Source organism: Ochotona curzoniae, unplaced genomic scaffold, assembly GCF_017591425.1.
Source record: "Ochotona curzoniae isolate NIBS_2020 unplaced genomic scaffold, NIBS_Ocur_1.0 contig_832, whole genome shotgun sequence".
In the NCBI taxonomy this organism is placed as follows: domain Eukaryota; kingdom Metazoa; phylum Chordata; class Mammalia; order Lagomorpha; family Ochotonidae; genus Ochotona; species Ochotona curzoniae.
Window position 1 is genome coordinate 4,336,808 of NW_024466580.1, and position 21,413 is coordinate 4,358,220.

Consider the following 21,413-nt stretch of genomic DNA (forward strand, 5'->3'; position numbering starts at 1 on the left):
GGATGTGCCACTAGGGAGCCGAGTGGAGCCGGTCTAGGGAGAGGCTGAGGGGCAGTTCCGACCCGTGGGTGTTTCCTTACCAAATTCAAACACTTGATGTTTATGTGGCTTCCTGCAAGACCAGAACACCCATGCTGTTTCCCGTAGTGGCTAAGATGATCAGGTGAGGAACTGCACGTTAAGGAGTGACCAGAAGGCAGGTCTGCTAACTTGGACTTGGATCATGAAGGTGTGACTCACTACTCACAGCTAACAGGTTGGCGGGGGGGGGGGGGGGGGGGGTACGGGAACACCACTTTACAGCAGTCTGATAGGAAATGGCTTCAGAAACTTCCTTCATTTCTTCTTTCTGGCAACTTCTCTGGCAGCAATTTGAGGTGCCAATGTAGGCAGAGGAGGCACGCTGGCCAGCAGGCTCACCCCAAGTTGCTTCCTGGCTGGGGACCAAAAAAGCACTCAGTAGGCTAGAGCGGACACATGACCTTATCTACTCCACCTACTTAAACTGTGTCAGACACACACTAGGGTAGGTGACCTGAGCCCCAACTTTACTCTCCCATGCATTAAAGAGATCATAGGTGGCCTCCACACCCACCTAGCAAGGCTCTGCGCCAGCACCCTCCCCTGCCAATGTGGAGACCCAGAAATGGGGGCTGCAAACAGTTCTCTCAAAATCCAGCTGTAAGGCTGGGATCTCGTTTCCAGCATCAGTAAGAAAGGATGCACATGCATTACTATCGGAAGCCTCAATTTGCCAGGTCAGTGTTCTGGCACACTTCTAATTTTATACTTTTGAAATAAAGAACGGTGTTCAAGTGCAAGAGTCAAGACTTGAGCAGGCTGATGTCCTTGGCCAGCTGGGAAGGCCCTGCTAGGAGGAAGATGCCTGCTCCCAAACGGTGGGTGGTGCGCAACCATCGGCACGGGCCAAAAGGTCAATCAGAGGCGGAGCTCAGTGGCAGTTAAAGTCTTTATTGATGTGTTTAAACTGTACATTCTCCACAGATCATATTCGGGAGTTTGTAGGTGAAATTTAATCTGTGCATAGTGGGAACAGACATGATGGGATCAAAAGGAAAAAAAAGTCACAGGGAAACCAAAAAATACACCACGGGTTACCAGAACCTTCAGATTAAAAAGAGTTGTGAACATCAACATCAACTATACAAGCTGCACAAAGACTCGTGTGAAGGAAACAAAAACCCCTGGGGCTTTCTGCAGCGTCTGGAACACACCCCTCCCACGGCACACAGCCTCCCCACACCGTCTCCAGCTGTCCGCCCCCTGCTCCCAGTGGACAGCAGGGAGGCCAGTGACAGTGGAGGGCCAGGGCAGGTGCTCTTGGTGGGAAACATCCAAAGGTGAGAGAACACACGTTTGGACAGACGGGCGGGGAGGGGAGAGTGAGAAGCTCCAGGCAGTGGAATACACACTTGTGTTTGCTTCTGTGGAAGAACGGGATTTGGAAGGAAAGCTGTGGTGGGTCCCTGCTGTCTGTGGCCTTCAGCCTCTGTGGCCCCACGGCGGTTCAGCTGGTCCTTGAACCCACTCTGGGCAGCCATAATGGTCTGTTTCAGGGACGGTCACAGGTCCCTGCCACACGCGGCTTTCAGACAGTTCATTCTGAAAAGCAGGCACTGCCTTCTTTTTGTTTTCTTTCCCCAGTCACAACAGGGACAGTGAAAGAGCCTAGCACGGTGGATTTATACAATGTAACTGGAACAAACAGTCTGCATATACAGTCTACAAACAAAAATCAACAGTTTCCATTTATATAGAGTGCGGGTGTAAGACGATACAACAGAAGTGGGGTTGCTTCTGATTAATTTAAAAAGAAAACTGCATCAGTCAAATATCTGCAATAGATAGATCTTTTCATTTCACGTAAGGTTTATATATCATATATTGTTATATTAACATTTGTCACTCCGTTAAAAGAATGGAATTGCAGTTCTACAGTAGTACACTTCCTGGTCTCAGTGACGCAGGGGATCAGGGTATCAGCTGACCCCACTGGCAGCAGCTGCTGGTCCTCTTCTGCTCACCTGCACCCCCATCCGACCAGGGGGTGACATGCCTCCCGTCACTTAAATCTGCATCTGCTCCAGGTACTTGTAGGTTGGGTTTTCATAACCATGATTTTGCATCTTGTTCAGGTGACGCTCTTCTGGGGTCAGCATGGGGTCCACCTGGGAGGACAAAGACCAGGGCTTACTGCAGCGGAGTAGCCGACACCCGCACAGCACAGGCCCGCCCGAGCTGCTGGGTTCCAGACAAGAAACAGCCCAGCAGCCCACTCCTGGTGGTGTCTACAGGAGGAGAAGAAAGAAGGCGATCCCAGGGAGTACAAGTCTGAAGTTGGAGTCCTGAGGACTCCGACTGCATAGGGGAAGAAGATAACGCACTGGCCTTCCTGGCGCCCAAGGAGAAGCATGTCAGTCTCTGATCTGCTCAGAAGCAAGCCGCCTGCTCAGTTCTCCACTATGATGCAGGGACGGCTGCTGGGTGGTCTAGGGTCTTTTCCAGCTCTGAAATTCTACACTAGGCCAGTTGCCAGCAGGAGAATAAAATCAAGTAAACTATGATACTTATCCGAAATGATTTCCATGAACATATTATAATCTTTATCTTAAGTCAGGAGACCGAACGTTCCCACCAACTAAAAACTGAGTGGCGGCCGAGTTCAACAGATGCACAGACTAAGGGACAGAGACGCTTGCTGGCATCTTTCTAAATTGCGTAAGTTTGCTGAGAAAGTGTCAGATAGGGAGTTAGGCTGCCCCTTGGGTATCTGTGTCAGGGCAATGGTTTGAGTCCTGGCTGTTTGCTTCTGAACCACCTTTCTGCCAATGCATCTAGGAAGGCAGTGGACACTCCTAATTTTGGCCTGATCTGGCCCAGCTTTTGTGGGCATTTATGTGGGACGTGAACCAAGATCTGGCTCCTCCTCTGCCTTTCAAATAAGTGTATCTTACCACCCCTGCCCCCCACCAAAAAAAAAAAAAGGCAGAGCTGGGGTGGATGGGGTGGAGCATGTGGCAGAGCAGTTAAGATGCTGCTCGGGATGCCTGCATCCATTTGCTCTGAGCCTCAGCCGTGCTCCCAAGCCTGGCCCCCTGCTGCTGTCCACCCTGGCTGTGGTGGGTATACAGCAGGTGACAGCACAGGCATCTGGGTCCCTGCCATCTTGGAGCCCCGCACTGTACTCCGGCCTGCCAGGTTCGGCTGCTGCAGACACTTGGTGTGTGAACCAACAGATGGGAGATCTCCAGGTAAGAGGAAAATGAATATACGAAACGGATCAATCAATAAAGGCAACTGTCCCCTGGGGAAATAAAAGCAACAGTAACAGCAGGCCTGGATTCTCACATATCTAAGATGCCTAAAGGAAAGGAGACACCCAGGAAAACAATCTGAGACCAAGAAATGCCCTCTGGACCAGAAAATGTTCCAAGCACTTTCACATTCTCTGTCAAGGCCCAAATTAACATTGAAGGTTGGCAGCAGCCCCACTGTAATGGGATCAACCTAATTTAGTTGTGGCTGACTTCCAAAACGTGGCCTTAATAATCCAGTGAGAAATTACATTGATGAGAGCAGCATGTCCATTACTCGGGCAGTTAAGACACTTGTATTTTATACACTTTCCACCGTCACCACCACCCCTGGGGCCAGTCCAGTAACAAGGTGCAAAGCCTCACTAGCTCAGGATTAAGCCAATAAGAAAGCTCAGTTGCTCACCTCCACAATCCCGTGGCTGATGGTGCCATACTGTCTCTTTCGTAGCATCACCAGGCTAATGACGATGACCGTGGCAATGGCCACTGCAATGACCAGCAGCCCAATGAGAGCACTGCTGCTCAGACTGAAGTCCTCCCGCAGAGGTCCCGTGGACTCCTACAGTAACAGAGCAGACATGGAATGGAGTCCTGGCGGACGCATGGCAACCATGACACGGTAACTCAAGGAGGGCCACGTGCTCTGACACTGGGTCTCTGAAACCCAAGGCAGCACTGAAATGCTACCTTGCTGGTGGGTATGACCCACGGGGGAACCCTCATTTTTCCCAATCTCCATGTTGATTTTTACCTTTAGCTTTCCTGGACAGGAAGCATATAATAGCAGGCACCTTGCCTACCTTTTACAAGAATTGAAAATAAAGTGAACCAGTTCAGGGGGAAAAAAAAAGTTGGTCTTATATTCTTAAGATTATGAAACTAAACACATACCGGCTCTTCCTCCAGGCCTCCAACCCTCTCAGCATTGAAAATCATTTCCTTAACATCGAGAGTCTCATCGATGACCTGAAACAGCCACCACAAAAACAGCAGTAACCAGCGAGCAGGTCAGGGGGGAAATTCAGCATCCGCAGCACTGCTTCCTTCCTGTTCCTCCCACCGACTAGGGGAGGAAAGCAGACACCCGTTGGATGTCCACTAACCAACTGAATCTTCCAAATCCCACCCAACAAACCTCTAAATGAGGGGCAAGTGCAGAGGCAAAAATCACTGAAAAGCAGTTGATCCTACAGAATTTCCACCTGTGTTTTCTTGTGGGTAACTTGTGGAGAAACATTTTAGGACGAATTACCAAGAAAGCACAATTAAATACCGAATTCAATTTAAAAATAGAAAATGCTAGGAGAACAAATGGGAGAATAACCTGAAATCAATTAAAAATCTACTTTAAATTTCTTAAATTTTTACTCCATTGAAAACAGCCTCTAATGCTTTATGCATATCTCCCTAAACATATTTTCCTTGTTAAGCCACTGATGAAACAAGAGATCACGATTTCTCCCACCCACTGGCTTAACAAGGCAATGAATCTTCCCTCTGTCTTCACCAAACGGAAGTGACACAAGGACACTCACTCTAGTGACTCTCAGAAGTAAAATGGACTCACCATATGTTCCTCCACTTTATTCTTACTGTTAATCACTTTCTCTTCTGCACCAATCAGTGCCCCGTCCTTCTCTCCCACTCCAGAGCCTGTGTGGAGAAAAAGTTCAGCTCAGTGTCCAAGGATGGCTGACACGCCACCTTCACAGAAGCAGCAAACTCCCCCCAGCTCCAGGTGTCCCCAGGTGGAGGATGCACTGCGCCTCTCTAAGGATGAATGACAAGCGCTGTCAGACAACTGATGGGGAGAATGGAGGAGACAGTGCTTACCTGCCTCCAGCTGGAAAGAATGGAATGCAAGGCCTTAGTGACAATGTTTATTGCAGGCTACACAGCAGAGGAGGCCACGGGCATTCCAGCACGTCTGGCTCTTGCCCGTGTCAGCACTGAGCACCTACAACCCCACACCTGTTCCACCAGCAGCATCTGGTTCCTCCTGCGTGGAAGAACCCTCCACAGCAGTAATTGGCACATCTGCCTCAAGCTTGATAGTTTATCCCACAGGCAATTCTCTGCCTCAAATTTCCTTCCCCATTTCAATCACTTCATGTTGTCCTGAGGCGTAGCTCCTTGTGCGAGCTGCCTGCCTTCTGTCTGTCCTGGTAGGCTGCAGCCCCCTCGGTGCCTGGTCACACAGTAAACAGTTATGAAAGAATGCACAGGCAGACGTGTTCATCAGCAGGGACAACGCTAACACCACGGTGGAGGGCACCTTTCTCTGAGTAAAACAACAACAGCAAGTCTCCGCTTGCCAAGGTCAGATGTGACCTGAGCCAACGTCACCAGTGCGTGGCACTCAAATGATGGATCCAAATACGCACGATGACTGGGCCCAACAGAGATGGAGAAAGGAGGACTATGAGGGAACAGCTGTCTGTATTTTTAGCTTCAATGCATGTGATTCCTAATACCATAGTTTTTTTTTTTAATTTATTAATAGAAAAAAGACAGTTTTATATACAAGTCTATAATCTCCATCCTTTATTTAGGGGCCAACCCGATCCCATGCTGGGTAATTACATATGAGTTAAAGACCAATGCTGGTACACACCAAGCCCAGCTGCCACTGGGCTTATCAGGCACACATTGGCACTGGGTTGTTCCACAGCCAACAACTCCAGCTCCATGTAGGCTTGTTCATAACATGGAATATTTAGTAACAGGTACTAGCGTTGCTGAACATCAAACTAGCTAATGCATAAATTTACTCTAATGTGGCCAAAAATGATGCAAGTTCTTTCCAAGTCTTCACTGAAAATGCCAATGAAACAGCAATATTGTACTCCAACTACGTGTACACAGGAAACTGGAAGGGGCTGCCTCAATTAGAAGACCAATCTATCCTAATTTTGAACTTCCTCCTTTCTCTTTCAAAAAAATTTTAAAGGTCACAGAGGCAGAATTTTACCTGAAAATTAACATAGCACCGAAATAACTAATTTAAAGACCTATGACCTGTCCAGACTGTTCTAATACTTTTTTTTTAAAGTTGTATAGTCTACATATATTAACACTGAACAAAATCACTCTGGGTTTACAGAGTGTATAATGCTGCAGTGAGCATTTGGCCTGACCCCAAGGTTCAGGGCCAGCTCCAACTCCTGTTTCCAGCTATTTGCCAGCACGGACACTGAGATGCAAGTAAGTGATAACCCAAGAAAATCGGGTTCCTGTCACACACGCGGGGGACCCAGGATTGTATTCTGACTCCTGACTCTTGCTCAACCAGACACCTGGTGAGAAAACCAGCAGACAGGAGCCCTCCATGTCAAATAAATAAATAATCATAAATAAAATAAACAAGCAAGTGTCTTCAAGAATACAAGTTAATGGCTAAACTATCCCAACTTAGAAGGCAAAAATCCAGCTCAACTCTGCAACTGCTCTTTATCTGTAACATCTAGATGTGCTAAGAGGAACGTGAGCACAGCCAACTCCAAGGAGACACCTAAGTAAAACACAATGAACCACTGACACAGAAGTGATTCTGCAGGACATTCAAATCACAGAATTGTATTCTGGCAACAAGCTGTGGCGGAATAATCCAGAAAACCAAATTCTTGCCCAGGAAACAGTGACTGGTCTATCCACCAGTAGTCTGGTAAAGCCACAGGGGTGGGTTATAAAATACAGTCAGAACACAAAGTAACTGAACTGAAGACCACTGTAGCAGCTGGACTGCCCAAATACCTGAGGCATTTGCAGCCAATACCACAGAAATCGCTGGGAGACACAACTGGGCTCTAAACCTTGTTCCTCTACCTCTTAAACTCATGATCTAGACTAAGCCGGGTGCTCTCAGAGATGATGCAGGCACAGCATTTGGCCTCCTGCCTTCACCAATGGCACCTGCTTTTGGAATCCTGGAGACTCCCTGCATCCACTCATCTCATTCACCACCTTCTACTGTTCTGGGGAACGTTACAACTCAAGGGACAAGAGACAACTGGAACAGACAGAGGGCAAAGGGAGCCAAATGGAAAGGGAGAAGCTATTAAGTAGGAACACCACAAGAAAAGGAAAAGGCTAAAGACTGACTCCACATGACTGTAAATTAAACATATTTCTATCTATGCCAGCAATGTATAATCAGGTTGTTTCAAGTGGATATACTTTAGAAACCTGCTCAGCTTACAGCAGTGTATGACAGCATCTATTTTAGTAACTGTGCATTCTCTGGGCATCTCAGAAGGAAAGTTTAGGATAGCCACAGAGTGAGCAATGGCACTGCAACTGGACTGATTGCTGGGCAGTCAAGTCAGCATGTCAGCAACACGGAGGGAGGGCGACTCTGGCTCTACTCACAGCCACGGCTAAAGAGATGAGGCAGACAAAATAAGGTGAGGCATGAAACAAAAAATGAAACTTCCAACACACTGGGGAAGTGAAAAGCAATGAAGGTCTTACAGGGAACATCTGTGACAAACCAACCTTTCTTCACTGGGTGGTACAACTCCGGCTGAGGGTCTAGCAGAAAGAAAAACAATAAAGAAAACAAAACAGTACAAAAGGAGATTAAGAAAGAAAATGGTTTCTTTCAAAATCCCTATCTATATTATGTGAATGCTTTTTTGTCCTTAAAAAAGACATGCCTGAAATATCCCACAGACAAGCCAGCAGTAAGATCCACAGCCAATCACTGGAAGGTATCTTTGGTAAGAAATGAAAAAGGAGTACGTCTGTCTCAGACCTTTTCAGGGAAATTTTGGAAGATGTCCAGTGTTTTTAGTTTAGCCCACAAAACTACTCCTCTTAGAAAATAGCAGAAACTTGTAGTTCATATTGATTGCGGCTCGCTGTAAAAGGCATAAGGCCCTCTTAGAGATGAGCTCTGTTTGAGATGCCCTGATCTCAAACACACATGGAATTGTCCAACCTTGGCCATCCTGCAGTCTCGTGGAAGTCTGGAATTGGGAAGGGCAAGTAGTTGGGTGTCAGCCGCTTTCTCTGGTCTTCTTCCTGAAGTGCACGGGGTATAGACTCTGAGAAAGCAAGTCTACAAGACAGAAACTCTGTGGGCTTTGTAGGCTTAGAGGATATGTACTGTGCTTCCCCTGCTCCCTGCCCCACTCCTCCAAAGCTAGCACCTTCCTCAGCTCTGTTTCAGGGCTGCATGCAGTCAGACGTAGGCGATGAGTCCTATAATGACTGCAGGACGGCACCATCTGAGTTCAAACCTACAAGCAACACGGCCCAGGGAAGTAACTCCACGTCTCTAAACCTCAGGATCCCCACAATCAGATGCTTCAAGTGCCTATCTTAAAGGGTTATCTGAGCATCTGTGAGCTCATCCACGTACAAGGCTCAGCTAGAGCTGGCTATGCCAAGGACTCTGGAGGTGAGCTACTCTGACCACTGCTGTGATCAGCAGCACCCGCAGCCTAGGAGACCTGATAATCCACACAGGTCTCAGCAGTCTGTTTCCGGTGCAGATTCACAGCTTTTGGAGGTAAGTTCAGAAGCCGAGAAGCAGCAAGGGAACAGAGGAAGGCAGTCCTGACAGAGACTCAGGACACACACCTTCTCACGCCACCGTATGTCAGAGATATGACCCTGAGCCAGTCATGTCACCTGCTCCGTGTTCCCACCACCTACTTCCCAAGACCATTAGAGCAAGGGCTATACCACGAGGGTACTATTCAAACTGCAAAGTGATCAGCATGCAAAGGGTATCACACAACTGAAGAACAGTGGGCTTAAAGCAACTGTCCACAAAGAGGGACAATAAATCCTAACTTCCTGGTGACACCAACTACCTCCTAGCAGGTGCTGGATGCTTCTACACAACTGGTGTCTGATGGACCCCACCTCCCTTCCCTCAGCTCGCACCTGGACACACTCAACTCCAGCAGGTGTCATAAGGGGGAATTGCACGTTTTCATTTCATGTTCTCCCATCGCACTGACAAGAACAAGACGGGCAGTCATACACACCTTCGTTCTCAGGCAAGGCTGGGAAGGGATGGAAAGGGTAGAATGGTGGAACCTCCTCGCTCTCCTCCGAGCTCACCCGGACGTCCACGGGGCTCTCTGAGATGGAGGCAGTGAACTGGTCCATGTGCGCTCGCTGTTCCTGAAGGAGCTCATCTGACAAAAGACAGCAGGGGATTGCCACGGCAGCTTTCAGAAAGATGCGCATGCCTCAAAAGGGGTCAGTACTCATCATCTGGGGGTGTGAGCTCTGGTGAGAGGGTGGCCCGAAACCACCAAACTCTCTGACTCCCCAAACTTCACAACTATCCCACACCTCAAGGGCCTCTTTCAATGCTAGTTATTTTTTCTATATATATTTAAGGAGCACAATGTAATGTCATGATATCAGCATCTATTGTGAAATGATTATTAAGGTCATGCAGATGAATACAACCATTACCTTCCACGCTTTTTCCTATTGACTGGAGCACCTAAAATCCAGCCCTAGCAAGCTGTCAGTATCCAAATTCAACAGCACCAACTGTTCCCCCTGCTGTAGATCCTGCCTCCAGATTACTCCTCCAACAAAACTGCAACTCTATGTCCTGTCTCCCTGATCCCACCCTGGCTCCACCGGGGTCCTGTGCCTACTGCCTGCCTTCTGCATCAGTCTCCAGTCAGACTACCCTAGACTTCCATTTTATGCCCAAAAACAGTGAGTGTTGTTTCTGCACACAGAAAAGGAAATTTTGATTCTGTTTCCCATCTCAGGATATGCTGGTACCACCAACTTCACCACCACCTCAGCTGCTCCCAACGCAACCCTGAATGCACCCTGGATACTACATGCCCCTTCAAGCCCCCTACAATGTGCTTTAGCAGACATGGCTCCCAGCTCCATTGTAATCCTCGCTGTGCACACCCATCATCATCACTCTCCTGGATTGTTTACACTGCTTTCTGTCTGGTTACGATGTTAGTCAAAACACAGATGCTAAGTGACTTAAAATTTTTTTTTCAGTTCATGTTCTTCTTAAAAGAATGTTCTTGGCACTAACAAGAATACTGCAGCAAGCAAAAGCTTCTACCTGCAGTGACAACACTCCATACGGGCACCAGTTTGAATCCCAGCTGCTTCACTTCCAATCTGGCTCTCTGCTAACACTCCTGGGAGAGCAAAAGAGGATGGCCCAAGTGCTTGGGCCCCTGCACCTACATCAGAGACCTGGAAAAAGTTCCTGGATTTAAATCAGCTCAGCTCTGGTCATTGCAACAGTCTGGGATGGGTAGTGAATGGGGATGGAAGGCCCATTTCTCCCTGTCTCTGTAATACTGACTTTCAAATATATGAGATCTTTTTAAAAAGTTCTAGACCTAATCACTCCCCAACTTAGAGCCCTTTAGCAGCCTCGCGTTACTCCAGAATGAACTTCAAGCTCCCCAATTTCATGGCCCCTTCACCATATTCTCGCCACATCAACCGGCTCAAATGTGTCACTTGTTTTCACTCTAGGTCTTCTGAACAGCAGTTTCCATCCAGCTAGGTGTGTGCTTCCCTGGATGTGTAAGTGGCTCCCACTTAGCATTCAGAACCAGGTTGTCACCTCCCAGGGGCAGACCCCTCTCTGAATGTACCAGGGACTGCAGCAGATCCTGTGTGCAGGTACATCATTTTACTCTGTGACTCTGAGGTGCACAGCAGACATGGTAGTATTCAGTGAATAAATCAGAAAGATCAAGACTGGGAGAGGAGCTAGGAATTTGTGTAAACAGGATGTCTTGAAATACACCAGCAATTGGAGGGATGGGGTGTTAACAGGAAACTTCCCCACCCCTTGCAATTTCACACTCTAAATTTTCCCCTGGCTAATAGAGTGAATGAAGGTCAATGAAACTCAAGGCTCTGTGGCTCATGGCCAGTACACCTGTCCTTCCTTATTCTTGACCTTGTCAAGCTCCTGTGGTGTGCTAATGCCCAACTTCACCAGTTTGACCTCCAATTCTGCCTGGTCATCACCCTTGGCCTATGCAAGAAGACCCACCTGACCCAGTCAGTACCCACCAATTTCCTCTTGAATTTCTTGGGCCACGTAAGGGACTTTGTAGAGAAGAGAGAGGCTCTGGTTCCTCCTTTCTTCAATAACATGGAGATGGGTCATCACCTGGAAGCAGAGTTAGGGCACAGAGGTCCTGTCACCAGAAATGGCCAGGCCAGAGGAATTTGCAGACTTGTTTGGAAAGACTAATTCAAAAGGAATATTCCGTACAGCATTCAGCAAGGCAGCTGCCTGGAGGAAGTGTCTCATTTCCCAAGTCACATTCACTGACTACCTAAGTGTACAGGCATGTCCTAAGTGAACACAGGAGCACCAAGCAGAGAATTCAGGTCCACTAGCCTGTTATAGAACATTTATTGTAATGAAATAGAAAGAACTCTTAATTTGTACAAAGCTGGACAATAAAAGAAGGCTTTGCTCAGCGGAGGAGTTAATTTTTGCCACTTGTGAGATTAAAGGGGTAAGAAGACAAGTCTCTGGCTAAGAGATAGACTTGGGGTGAAAGAGGACCGCAGTGAAGCAAGTGCTTAAAATCAGGCTAGATTCAAGAACAGGACTAATTTATTCCTGCTGGTAAACTGGTCTCTGGAAAGTTCGGCATACGAAAATATTCAATCTGAAGGGGTCACTGTTCATATCAAGATTACCTTTTTCAACATGAACGCTCCAAGGCTGCTCACCACTACCACAACCAAGAAAGCCAGTGAAAGGCAGCTCTTTATTTTTTAGAGACTTTCAGAGTAGCAGCAAAAGGAGATCTGGGTTAATATCACATTTATGACATAGCAAGGCAACTGTGTTGCTCATATACATACACAGTAAAGCTGCAGTTACTGAGCGTTTCCTAAAGAGGGTGCTCTAAGCCAGTGGATTAATTATGTGAGCCTGAAGCCATTTAACATGAAGGATCAAAATGGAAAAAAAAAAAAGTTAAATGGAAAGATGCTTTTATTACAGATTGATGTCTTTCTGACCTTTAAAAGCCAGGATGAAAGCAATTTAATTTTATATTTGCCATTCTGTCAATCAAGCAAATTGATGGGAAAATGCAAGAATGAGGGCCTTGGAGGGGGAAAAAAAAAAAAAAAAAAAAAAAACCACGCAAATGGAACTGCAATGCACCACTCACAGTCCCAGCACGTGTTGATACTGTTATATTTCCCCGGATGAATTAAAGGGCCATTTGAGAAAGGATGGTTCGTGTAGCCACAGGGGGACAAGAACCACAGGATACAATATTAGCAATTAGGATAGTGAACATCCAAGCTATCCCAAGCCATCCTGAGGGGTAAAAGCACCTTATTACTGGTATCCAGGCAACCGCACATGGCACAAATTAAAGGCTGAACACGCTCAGGATTTTCTCATGTTTAAATAACAGAATAGAGAACAGGCAAAAAGCTACTGTACTTCAGCAGCCAAGCTTCGGCAGAGCTGGGCTTCCCTTCCGGTCCCAGCACACACCACACATGCATGCTGGCAGGGAGAATGGCAGCCACTGGTGCTGCCAGGGGACACTGCCACAGTGGCTCCTTGCAGTCAGCATAGCACTCTCTCCTTGAAAAATCGAATGAGTATCTGACTTTACATCACAAAGCCTTCTAGGAAAACAAGTAGGCTGAGTTTAAAAGGAAGCCAACAGCCCGGTAGGCATGTTAATTTTCTATGAGCAGAATAAAGTAAAACTCAAAATATGGACAACTCTAAAACGAGAAAGAAAAACTCCAGAGATGATTGTGCATTCAAGCTGGACTCAACATGGAAAAAAAAAACATTCAGAAATATAGGAGAGGTATCTAAACAAAAATCATAAGGCATCAAACTAGGAGACCAATTTTTAAGATCATATACATTTACCTATAAGAGGATTTCAAATAGTAACTCTGACCATTCCTTAATTAAAAATAAACTGACATAAAAACCAATTTAGAATTAGATTTCTTCAATATAATCAATCATTTTAGGAAACTTAAGTACATAATTACTTAATATAAAAAAGCATGGAGGGGCCAGCACTGTGGTATAGGCTAAGGTATAGTGTGCGATTCCTTTGGCTTCCCACACTGGTGTGCTGGTTTGAGTACCTGCTGTTCCACCCTAATGCAGCTCCCTGCTATTGCACGTGGACCCCTGCCACTCAGGTGGGATACCCAGAGTTCCTGGCTTAGCCTCGGCTCTTGTGACCACTTTGGAAGTAGAGGATGGAAGATCTACATTTCCCTCTGACACACTGCCTTTCAAATAAATAATTAAATCTTTAAAAATAAGTATGGAAGGATCCAGTGTGATGACTCAATTGGCTAATCCTCCCCTTACAAGCACCGGGACCCCCATATGGATTTCAGTTTGTGTCCTGGCTGCTCCACTTCTCTTTCAGCTCCCTGCTTGTGGCCTAAGAAAGCAGTAGAGAATGGCCCAAAGCCTTGGGACCCTGCACCTGCATGGGAGAGCCAGAACAAGCTCCTGACTCCTGGCTTGAGATCAGCTCAGCTCTGGTCATTGCAGCCACTTGGGGAGTGCACTAAAGGATGGATTTCTTTCTGTCTTTTCTTTTTTCTGTGAATTTGCCCCTCCAATAAAAATAAATAAACCTAAAAAAATATGGAAAAGACATTTGCAAAGTAAGCACCTCTGCAATAATCAATTCATATACCAAACACTTTTGGAAATCAAATCTCATCTTCTAAGGATGAATAGTAAGCATCAGTAGCCATTCTGCTCCACTGCAGCCATGGCAGTAACTCTCTGGGAATACACTGTGTAGGATACCTGTGATTTCATCTGGGCAGCCTTTTCTGGGTCAACAGCCAACACATGCTGGTAATGACGGATGGTGTGTAGCCGATCTTTGTTCTCAGCACGGACATATCGCCGCAAGGCGTGGAGAATGCGATATGGCTGCAGGACAAAACAGACGTCTTAGTCTCCAGACAATAGAAAATTGAAAACAGGCAGGAAAAGCAAAGCTGCAGCAGGTCACGGTGTGGGCATCTGGCAGAGGAGTTCAGGCCCTGCTTGGCATTCTGGTATCCTGTATTAGATGGCTGGATTTATGCTCCCCATTTGCAGCTTTCTGGAAGGTATCAGCAGATGTCACTGCCAGCCCCATCAGGACCAGGACTGAATGCCTGCATCTGGGGAGTGAACCAGCACATGGGAAACATGTGTCTGGCTTTCTTTGTCTTTCAAATAAATTCTTAAAAAAAAAGAAAAAAGAAAAAGAAAAAGAAGAAATAACCTAAAGCTTAAACACAAGAATGAAGGACGGAGCCTTAAACTTTTTTTTAGATTATCAAGTAACGAGAAACTAGTTTTCCAAGTAAAGTAACAACATCTATGTTCCAGTTACACTGACTACTTGATGCTTCCTGGCCTATAGCCCACTGATCAGTCCTGCTTCCCAGCTCAGGGCTCTGACACCCCCGTTCCAAGCCAGGCAGTCCCCTGCATCACCCAAAGAAGGCACTGGATACAGTCCTCTTTCCAGTGTCTCCCAATGGCAGGTTACAGCTCAGGCACAGAAAAGCTTGCAAACACACAAAAGGTTCAACGTAAGTTACTTTAATGCTTTTATTTATAATCTTACTTCAGAATGTAACTGGTTCAAAAGCCTCCACTCATAGAACGTACAGATCATTCTTTGAATGGCTACCACTGAAAAGCCAATAATTGGATGATTACTAAACAATACACTGTGATTATGTTTTTCTAGCATGAAAGACTTTGATCTCACAAATGGTCTAGGAAGGCAGAAAGCAATACGCTGCTAGGCTCGGAGATGTGGCTACCAGAAATAATACCTTCTTCCTTTAACTTTAGCTTTGCCAGAACTTGTCATAAGGTCACACATTGTTCCACACGTGGGCCATGCGATGACTCACCCGCGGGGGGTCGGACTGCAGGGCAGCCAGGTAATTCTCCAGAGCCATCCGCCGCCGATCATTCAGCATGGCTTCCACTCGCGCCAGGTGCGTTTCTACCAGCTGCTGCTTCTCACTCGCTGCTTCCTTCTCCAAAGCTTTAACCATGGCTTGGAAGTGCTAGGCAAGGCAGGGAGAGCAATATAACTACCTGTGGCACCAGGAAGAATTTAAAGAAGCAACCCTAGGCCTGAAGCTTCTCCTTGGCCCAGCGTTTCTAAGTCAGCAAGACTCAGAGAAGCGCCACGAGGCCACAATCACAGAATACATTCCTTCCCATCGGGACAACTGCTCCCTAACCTACAGCAAGCAAGCTCAGCTGCGGCAGTAGAAAGACTCCTTAGTAGTTCTGTAACCGAAGGTATGCAGCAAGCCCGAAACCTGGCCTCTCCACATGGGTTACAAGAAAAAGAACACTGCCCATTTCCCACGTGGCAAGCGGCTGATTTTAGGAGCCACGTTTTGAACCTCACCAGGAATATGGTGGGCGATGCTGAATCACTAATTTCAAAGTCACGAAGGACAAGCTATCTGTGAAGTGCCTGCCCAGCTTCACGGCAAGGGTGTAATCAGGCTGCTGAACTAAGTTTCTTTGCTTCAGCCTCACTAGTTTATATAGGCAATAAAACCCAATTTTCTTTGAGTAAAAAAAACCACAACCTTCCATTTACAAGTGTCAGCATCCTAAGAAAAACTGCAGTTGTGATTTAAAATGGAAAACCAAGTGCATTTTTCGTATTATCATCCCTATCTTTAACAACACTGTCCTGTAGGAAGGGAAATGCTGTTCATCATTCTGACAAACTGAGAAATGAACTTGCATCAGAGATCTCTTCTGTTTTCTGTTTTTTGGACTTGCTAGCCTACAAAGACAAAATGATTCAGTCCTGTTGTAAGTCACAGCTTAAGAATGAGGACAAGAGACGACTTGAGTCAAGTAAGCAGAATTAACAGACAGCAGCTGAGCTAAGGTCCTTCCAGGTCAATGGGGTGTGTTAGTAACTTGGTTTCATCTTCCACAGGTGAGTGACAGCAGAGATGACAAAGACAACAGGCCAGTGACAGTCCCATTGTTCCAAGGCCCTCACTTCCTGGAGCCGGGCTCTGGCCACTGAGCTGACCGTGCTGCCCCTGGAGCAGGCTCTTACCTGAATCAGAGTCTGCCTCTCTGCTTTGGGAAGGTTCTTGGCTTGAAGCTCTGCCTCCTCCCATTCTTTCTTCACCTAGAACAAAGTTCAGAAACCATTAGGGAACCATCTTGAGCTATTCCCTCCATTTTCTAACAACACTGCCAGACACTGAATCTAACCCCAGAACCTGCGCAAAGGAAGATCATTGTATAACCTCAATGAACTACTCAAGGTTAATACTGTCTCAAAAGGTTCTAGGCCTCACCAAGCCTCTCAACTCCATGGTCTTCCTGCCTGCTTGTTTCAAACTCTGTGCCTTAGTCTCCTTCAAAAAAAAAAAAAAAAGAAAAGAAAAAAGAAAAAGAAAAAGAGCTTTGTAGCGTAAAGTACAGCTGCTATCTATGATCCCAGAATTCCATATGAGCTGCTCCATTTTTGATCCAGCCCCTTACTAATCGCCTGGGAAAAGCAAGGGAAGATGGTCCAGGTGTGTGGGACCCTGCTATCCACATGAAATATCCAGATGAAGACCCAGCTTTGGCCTGCTCAGAGCCGGATCCTGTGGCCAGATGGAGAGTGAAGTAGTGGATAGAAAATCTCTAAGCTCTACTGCTCTTTCTGGAAATCTTTTAATATAAACATTTAGAAGACTGACTTGGACAAAATAACAAGCATCTCCCAAAAGATAAGCCTGATGCTGGTGGCAGCTAGGGCCCCAACACTAGAAATTTTCCTTCAAACCCAAATCTAGGAGACACACACACTGTAACGCGCAGGCTACTCTTTACGGAAAGGCAACAGAATCTGGCTACAATGGATTAATAGATGTTTCCTCTAATATATTTTTATTGTTAACTTTTTATGGCAAATGATATTTTATAAGTCTATTTGTGGCAATGATGTGAAGTTTACTTCTTTAAAATCATAAAAAAGTACAGAAAAATTGGGGACAAGATGATGGCAAAGAACAGTAACCAGTGTGTAACCAAGTGCCCCAAGCTCTTGAGAGCCACTGCATTCGCACAAAACGCGGGGAGGGCATGACACTTCAGGGAGATGGTGTCACTTCTTCAGCTGTCAAAGCCATGCTGCCCAACGCCAGCTACCATAAAGACAAGGGAAATGCCAAGGCTTACCCTGTCCATTCGATTGCGGTGCCGAATTTCCAGCTGTTCCTTAGCCTTCTGGAAGCGAGCATGCTCGTTATCATCTGCAGAGGTCTCGAAATACACATCCACATCATTGGTTGGCAGAGGAGTTGGGGGAACTGAAACGAATTGCACAGGGAGACGTTGCTGAGGGCTGGGCACACTGTTAAAGCTATACTGTGCCACAGGAAGAAAACCATGCTTGGGATCTGCAGATGGGTTCAGTTTATCTTGCAGGACTATGAAAGTGCTGCCATCTGCCAAGACTTCACTTGCTTAGATCACAGTGGCCATCTTCCTGACCTAATATCCATCTGGCATGTCATCATGCTAACATAATGATTTACTGACAGCTCCAGCATCAGCAGCATCTGAAAGCATTCCACTTACGCAGAAAAAGCTATTGCCTGTTTTATATCTTCTCTTTGGTGTTTAAAACCTGAAAACTTCAAGAAATAGCTAACTTATTGCTTAGTACAGACACTGTATGAACAGGCACCAGGGCCAAAGTCAGGCATTGCAGAAGTGTTTCCACAAGCACTCTAATAAAGCTCCATTCCGGTCCTCCTTTCCAGTTTATCTTGAGATCTGATTCACTTTGGGAAACAGGTTTAACTAAATGTCCTTTGTATACGGCTGACTGGTGAAAGTCAAAATCCCTTTAGCTATGTCTCTGAGTTTTAGCACCAGTATCAGCAAACAGGGCCAACTAACTAACTAACTGACAAAGCACCTTCTGCTGAAGGGAGGACACCTTTCATCAACTTTCCCAGTTGTCCCCCACAGCACAAGGGCATCAGAAGAGGCACCCTGCCCTGCAGATCTAGAGGACAGAGCTCAGTGTCCCAAGGGAAAGCGCCAAGGTGAGTGGCTTACCCCATCAACCTCTTAAGATAGCCACAGAAACACAGTCGACTCCCTGGAGAGGAAGAACGTGTAACTTGCTTAGTGCATCAGAACACACGTTTGGAAGCTAAATTCAAAAATTCAACTAATTTTAAATTCAGAAACAAACTTAATTCCAAGACTGCAGAATATTCATAATTAAAACAGCCGTATAACTGACAACTGAAGCTGCAAATTTTCTAGTTACAGGTTTTCTGCCAGAAGCATATTTTCTTTGGCTCTGGTATTTAATTAATCTCTGAAGTTCGGGAAGGGAGAACCCCAGGCCCTGAAGTCCAATTGCCTCAGCGGACACCATTGAGGACACAGGCCACAGGTGTGAACTCACAAACACTGCAGACAGAGCTGCTTTGGGCCATCGCCTGGCCATCCAAACACATCAGAACACACACTGCGTCTATTCTCCTGGCAACAAAGTGCATGTGTGGGGGCTGTGGGGAAAACATACTCCTTCAGACTGGTTTGGAAGACAGGAGGGCACAGGCCAGACCACACACTTCTGTCTGCTGGAAACGACAGGCCCACAAAGCCAGCACTGACCAGCTGCTGACCTCAAAGAGGGAAATCAGTGTGACCACCACAACACCTGATGCTTCCAGATCCCTAGAGTCCTGCAGCCAGCGAGCCCCACAGCTCAGGAACACACTGCTTCTCCAGGGGCAAACCTCGCGCAGCCTGCAAGAAAAGGGAGCTGTGTACACCTCCCACAGCACCACCTATCTGACCTTTTGGCTCGGGCTGCCACCTCCATGCTCACAGGATCTCTGAACTCAAACAAGGATTTCTTGATGCTTACTTTGAGTCATTTCACACAGTAACAAATACCACAGTAGTTTCCCTCTGAGTCCTGAATGAACAAAATCCATTTACTAAATTCCCTAAGGGCTTACTTCATGTTACTCCTTTAATTGTGTGAAACAGAACTAGCCTTTCCACTGCACAGCATCGGGAGTGGATACACTCACAGTGTACCATATTAAGATAAAAAAAAAAAAATCCTTTGGAAGACGGGAGAATGGCAATACAGACATTCAGCAAAAATCAAACACACATCAAAAGCCAAAAACCTTCACCGTATATACAAGGAACGGGCAAAAACTCATTATTCTGATGAATTTCAAGTTAGGATCCAAGGAAAACCATATGACTGTGGATTTTCCCCAACACAGGGGCTAGGTATGAAGGGTGAAAGAGGCAAGGAAGGGGTCCTTCAAAGGTACAAAGGAGAAGTTCTTCTTCAGTCGATTTCTAATGTAAACCTGATGGAGCTGAGGGAGTTTGAGACCAAACAACATGCAAACTCAGTCCTGCACTTCCTGCGTGTCTGCGTGACCTGGCATCACCAAGACATTGCAGGAAAGGAGGCTGCTGCTCCCAGGCCCCAGAGCTGTCTCCCTGGAGTGCGCAAGGCAGACTATCTGAATAGTCTAGATTACAACAGGCTACTGCTTTCGCTACTTTTGATAGCAGGACTCCTGTTGGGAGACACGCACCAGAGGAGTCGGCGATAAGACAGTTCAAAGGCAAGAACGAGAGGCAAAGCCAGGACCCAAGCGAGTACAGAACTTGCAGCTATTTCGCTTATCCGCTGAGGCCTTTCAACTAGAGCCTGCCTTTCTTACGGACACGGATGCACCCTGGAGGCTTGCAGACTCCAAGCGCAGATGACAAAGAACAAGCCCCCAGCTATGCTGCCCCATACCAACAAGGCAGCACAGCACCACCACCAGGACGCACGGTGAGCACGGGACACGGGGGACTGAGCTGACAACCGCCGACAGGAAAGCAGAACCTAGATCTAGGAAGCACAAAGATGAGGGGAGAAATGACCAACAGCGAACACCTGAGTCGGTGGGAACACGACACAGATGTGGTCACGAGGACGGCCAGGACAGACAGAACGCTGGACAGGACAGCGCTGCTGCGCAGGGCCAGTGCAAGGCGGGACTTACTCATCGCTTTACACACAGCCATACAATAATCCTCAGACTCAAAATTGTTCCTGTTGCCGCCGCAGCCGCCATATATAAAGCGCACGCACTTTCCCTTGGAGAGGTCGAAGTACCAACGAGGCATCACGGCCCGGCAGGGCCCCGTCATGGCCTCCTGGGAGCAGACAGCTGTGTGAAAACGGTCAGAGTGTCAGCAGGACAGAGGCAGTCGCTTCAAATGCTTCACAGTGCTTGGGCCAGCTGGGGGCAGGACTGGCCCGGCCTACTCAGCTCACCAGTACGTCAGGCATTCAGAGCACACAGCCTACTTTCCAGGTAAGGCACACATTTAGGAACGGAGACATTCTGCACTGCGCGGAGTCGAAATCACTACACACGATGACCTAGAGGAATGCCTTGTCTCACACACAGCTGTGTAAGGTTCATGTGTTTCTCTGTGTAGGGGGAGATATTGCCTATTTTGGTGGTTTCAAGGAGCTGAGGAGACAATGTGGATGGCAGGCCACTGGAAGTGGCAGGTGACATTATGCTAAACACTGAAGCATAGGCAAAGCGAGTGTGCTTTATTTTGTTTTTCAAAGTGGATTAGAAACTGCTAGAGCCTAAGTAATTTCTCACATTTAATTGGTCTGAAATAGACACAAACAGCAGGCTGTGTTTAAATGGCTCTGGACTACCGCAAGTTCTTGTTTTTTAAATCAGATAGATGAAAAATCTGGTATTCACCAATATACTGCTGGTAGGTCAGAAGACACCTTAGTGATAAATTGGGACCACCAGGGCAGTCTACAGATTGGTACACAAAGGCAAAGCGGGCAGGTTACTTCCACTGCAGGAGCCAGGACGTGGACAGCAGTGAGGAGGAGAGCGCTTAGAGAATGTTAGGCTTGCAAGGTGAAAGACCCGTGCTGAGAGGGACGCTGGGCCGGCCTCTGCACTCCAGCCCCTGGTTCCTTCCCTAAATGCAGACTTCTGCCCAGCTGATTC

At 46.8% G+C, this 21,413-nt stretch overlaps 1 protein-coding gene across 3 annotated transcripts in view; it reads right to left on the bottom strand.

Annotated features, from left to right (window-relative positions):
- Positions 1-952: 952 nt before the first annotated feature.
- The window catches only part of APLP2 (amyloid beta precursor like protein 2), a 68,663-nt gene continuing 48,202 nt past the window's right edge, over positions 953-21,413 (bottom strand). Inside the window, exons 7-18 of one of the 3 annotated variants that reach the window (XM_040992664.1) lie at positions 20,427-20,594; positions 17,557-17,687; positions 16,439-16,513; positions 15,252-15,410; positions 14,140-14,268; positions 11,376-11,475; positions 9,335-9,487; positions 7,833-7,868; positions 4,906-4,991; positions 4,230-4,304; positions 3,742-3,897; positions 953-2,189 (exon numbers count right to left, since the gene is read on the bottom strand). In XM_040992664.1, the coding sequence (XP_040848598.1) occupies positions 2,088-2,189; positions 3,742-3,897; positions 4,230-4,304; positions 4,906-4,991; positions 7,833-7,868; positions 9,335-9,487; positions 11,376-11,475; positions 14,140-14,268; positions 15,252-15,410; positions 16,439-16,513; positions 17,557-17,687; positions 20,427-20,594 (1,370 nt within the window). In that variant the 3' untranslated portion in view covers positions 953-2,087. The remainder of the gene's footprint in view (positions 2,190-3,741; positions 3,898-4,229; positions 4,305-4,905; positions 4,992-7,832; positions 7,869-9,334; positions 9,488-11,375; positions 11,476-14,139; positions 14,269-15,251; positions 15,411-16,438; positions 16,514-17,556; positions 17,688-20,426; positions 20,595-21,413) is intronic. The other 2 variants (XM_040992665.1, XM_040992666.1) reach the window with 2 other exon arrangements.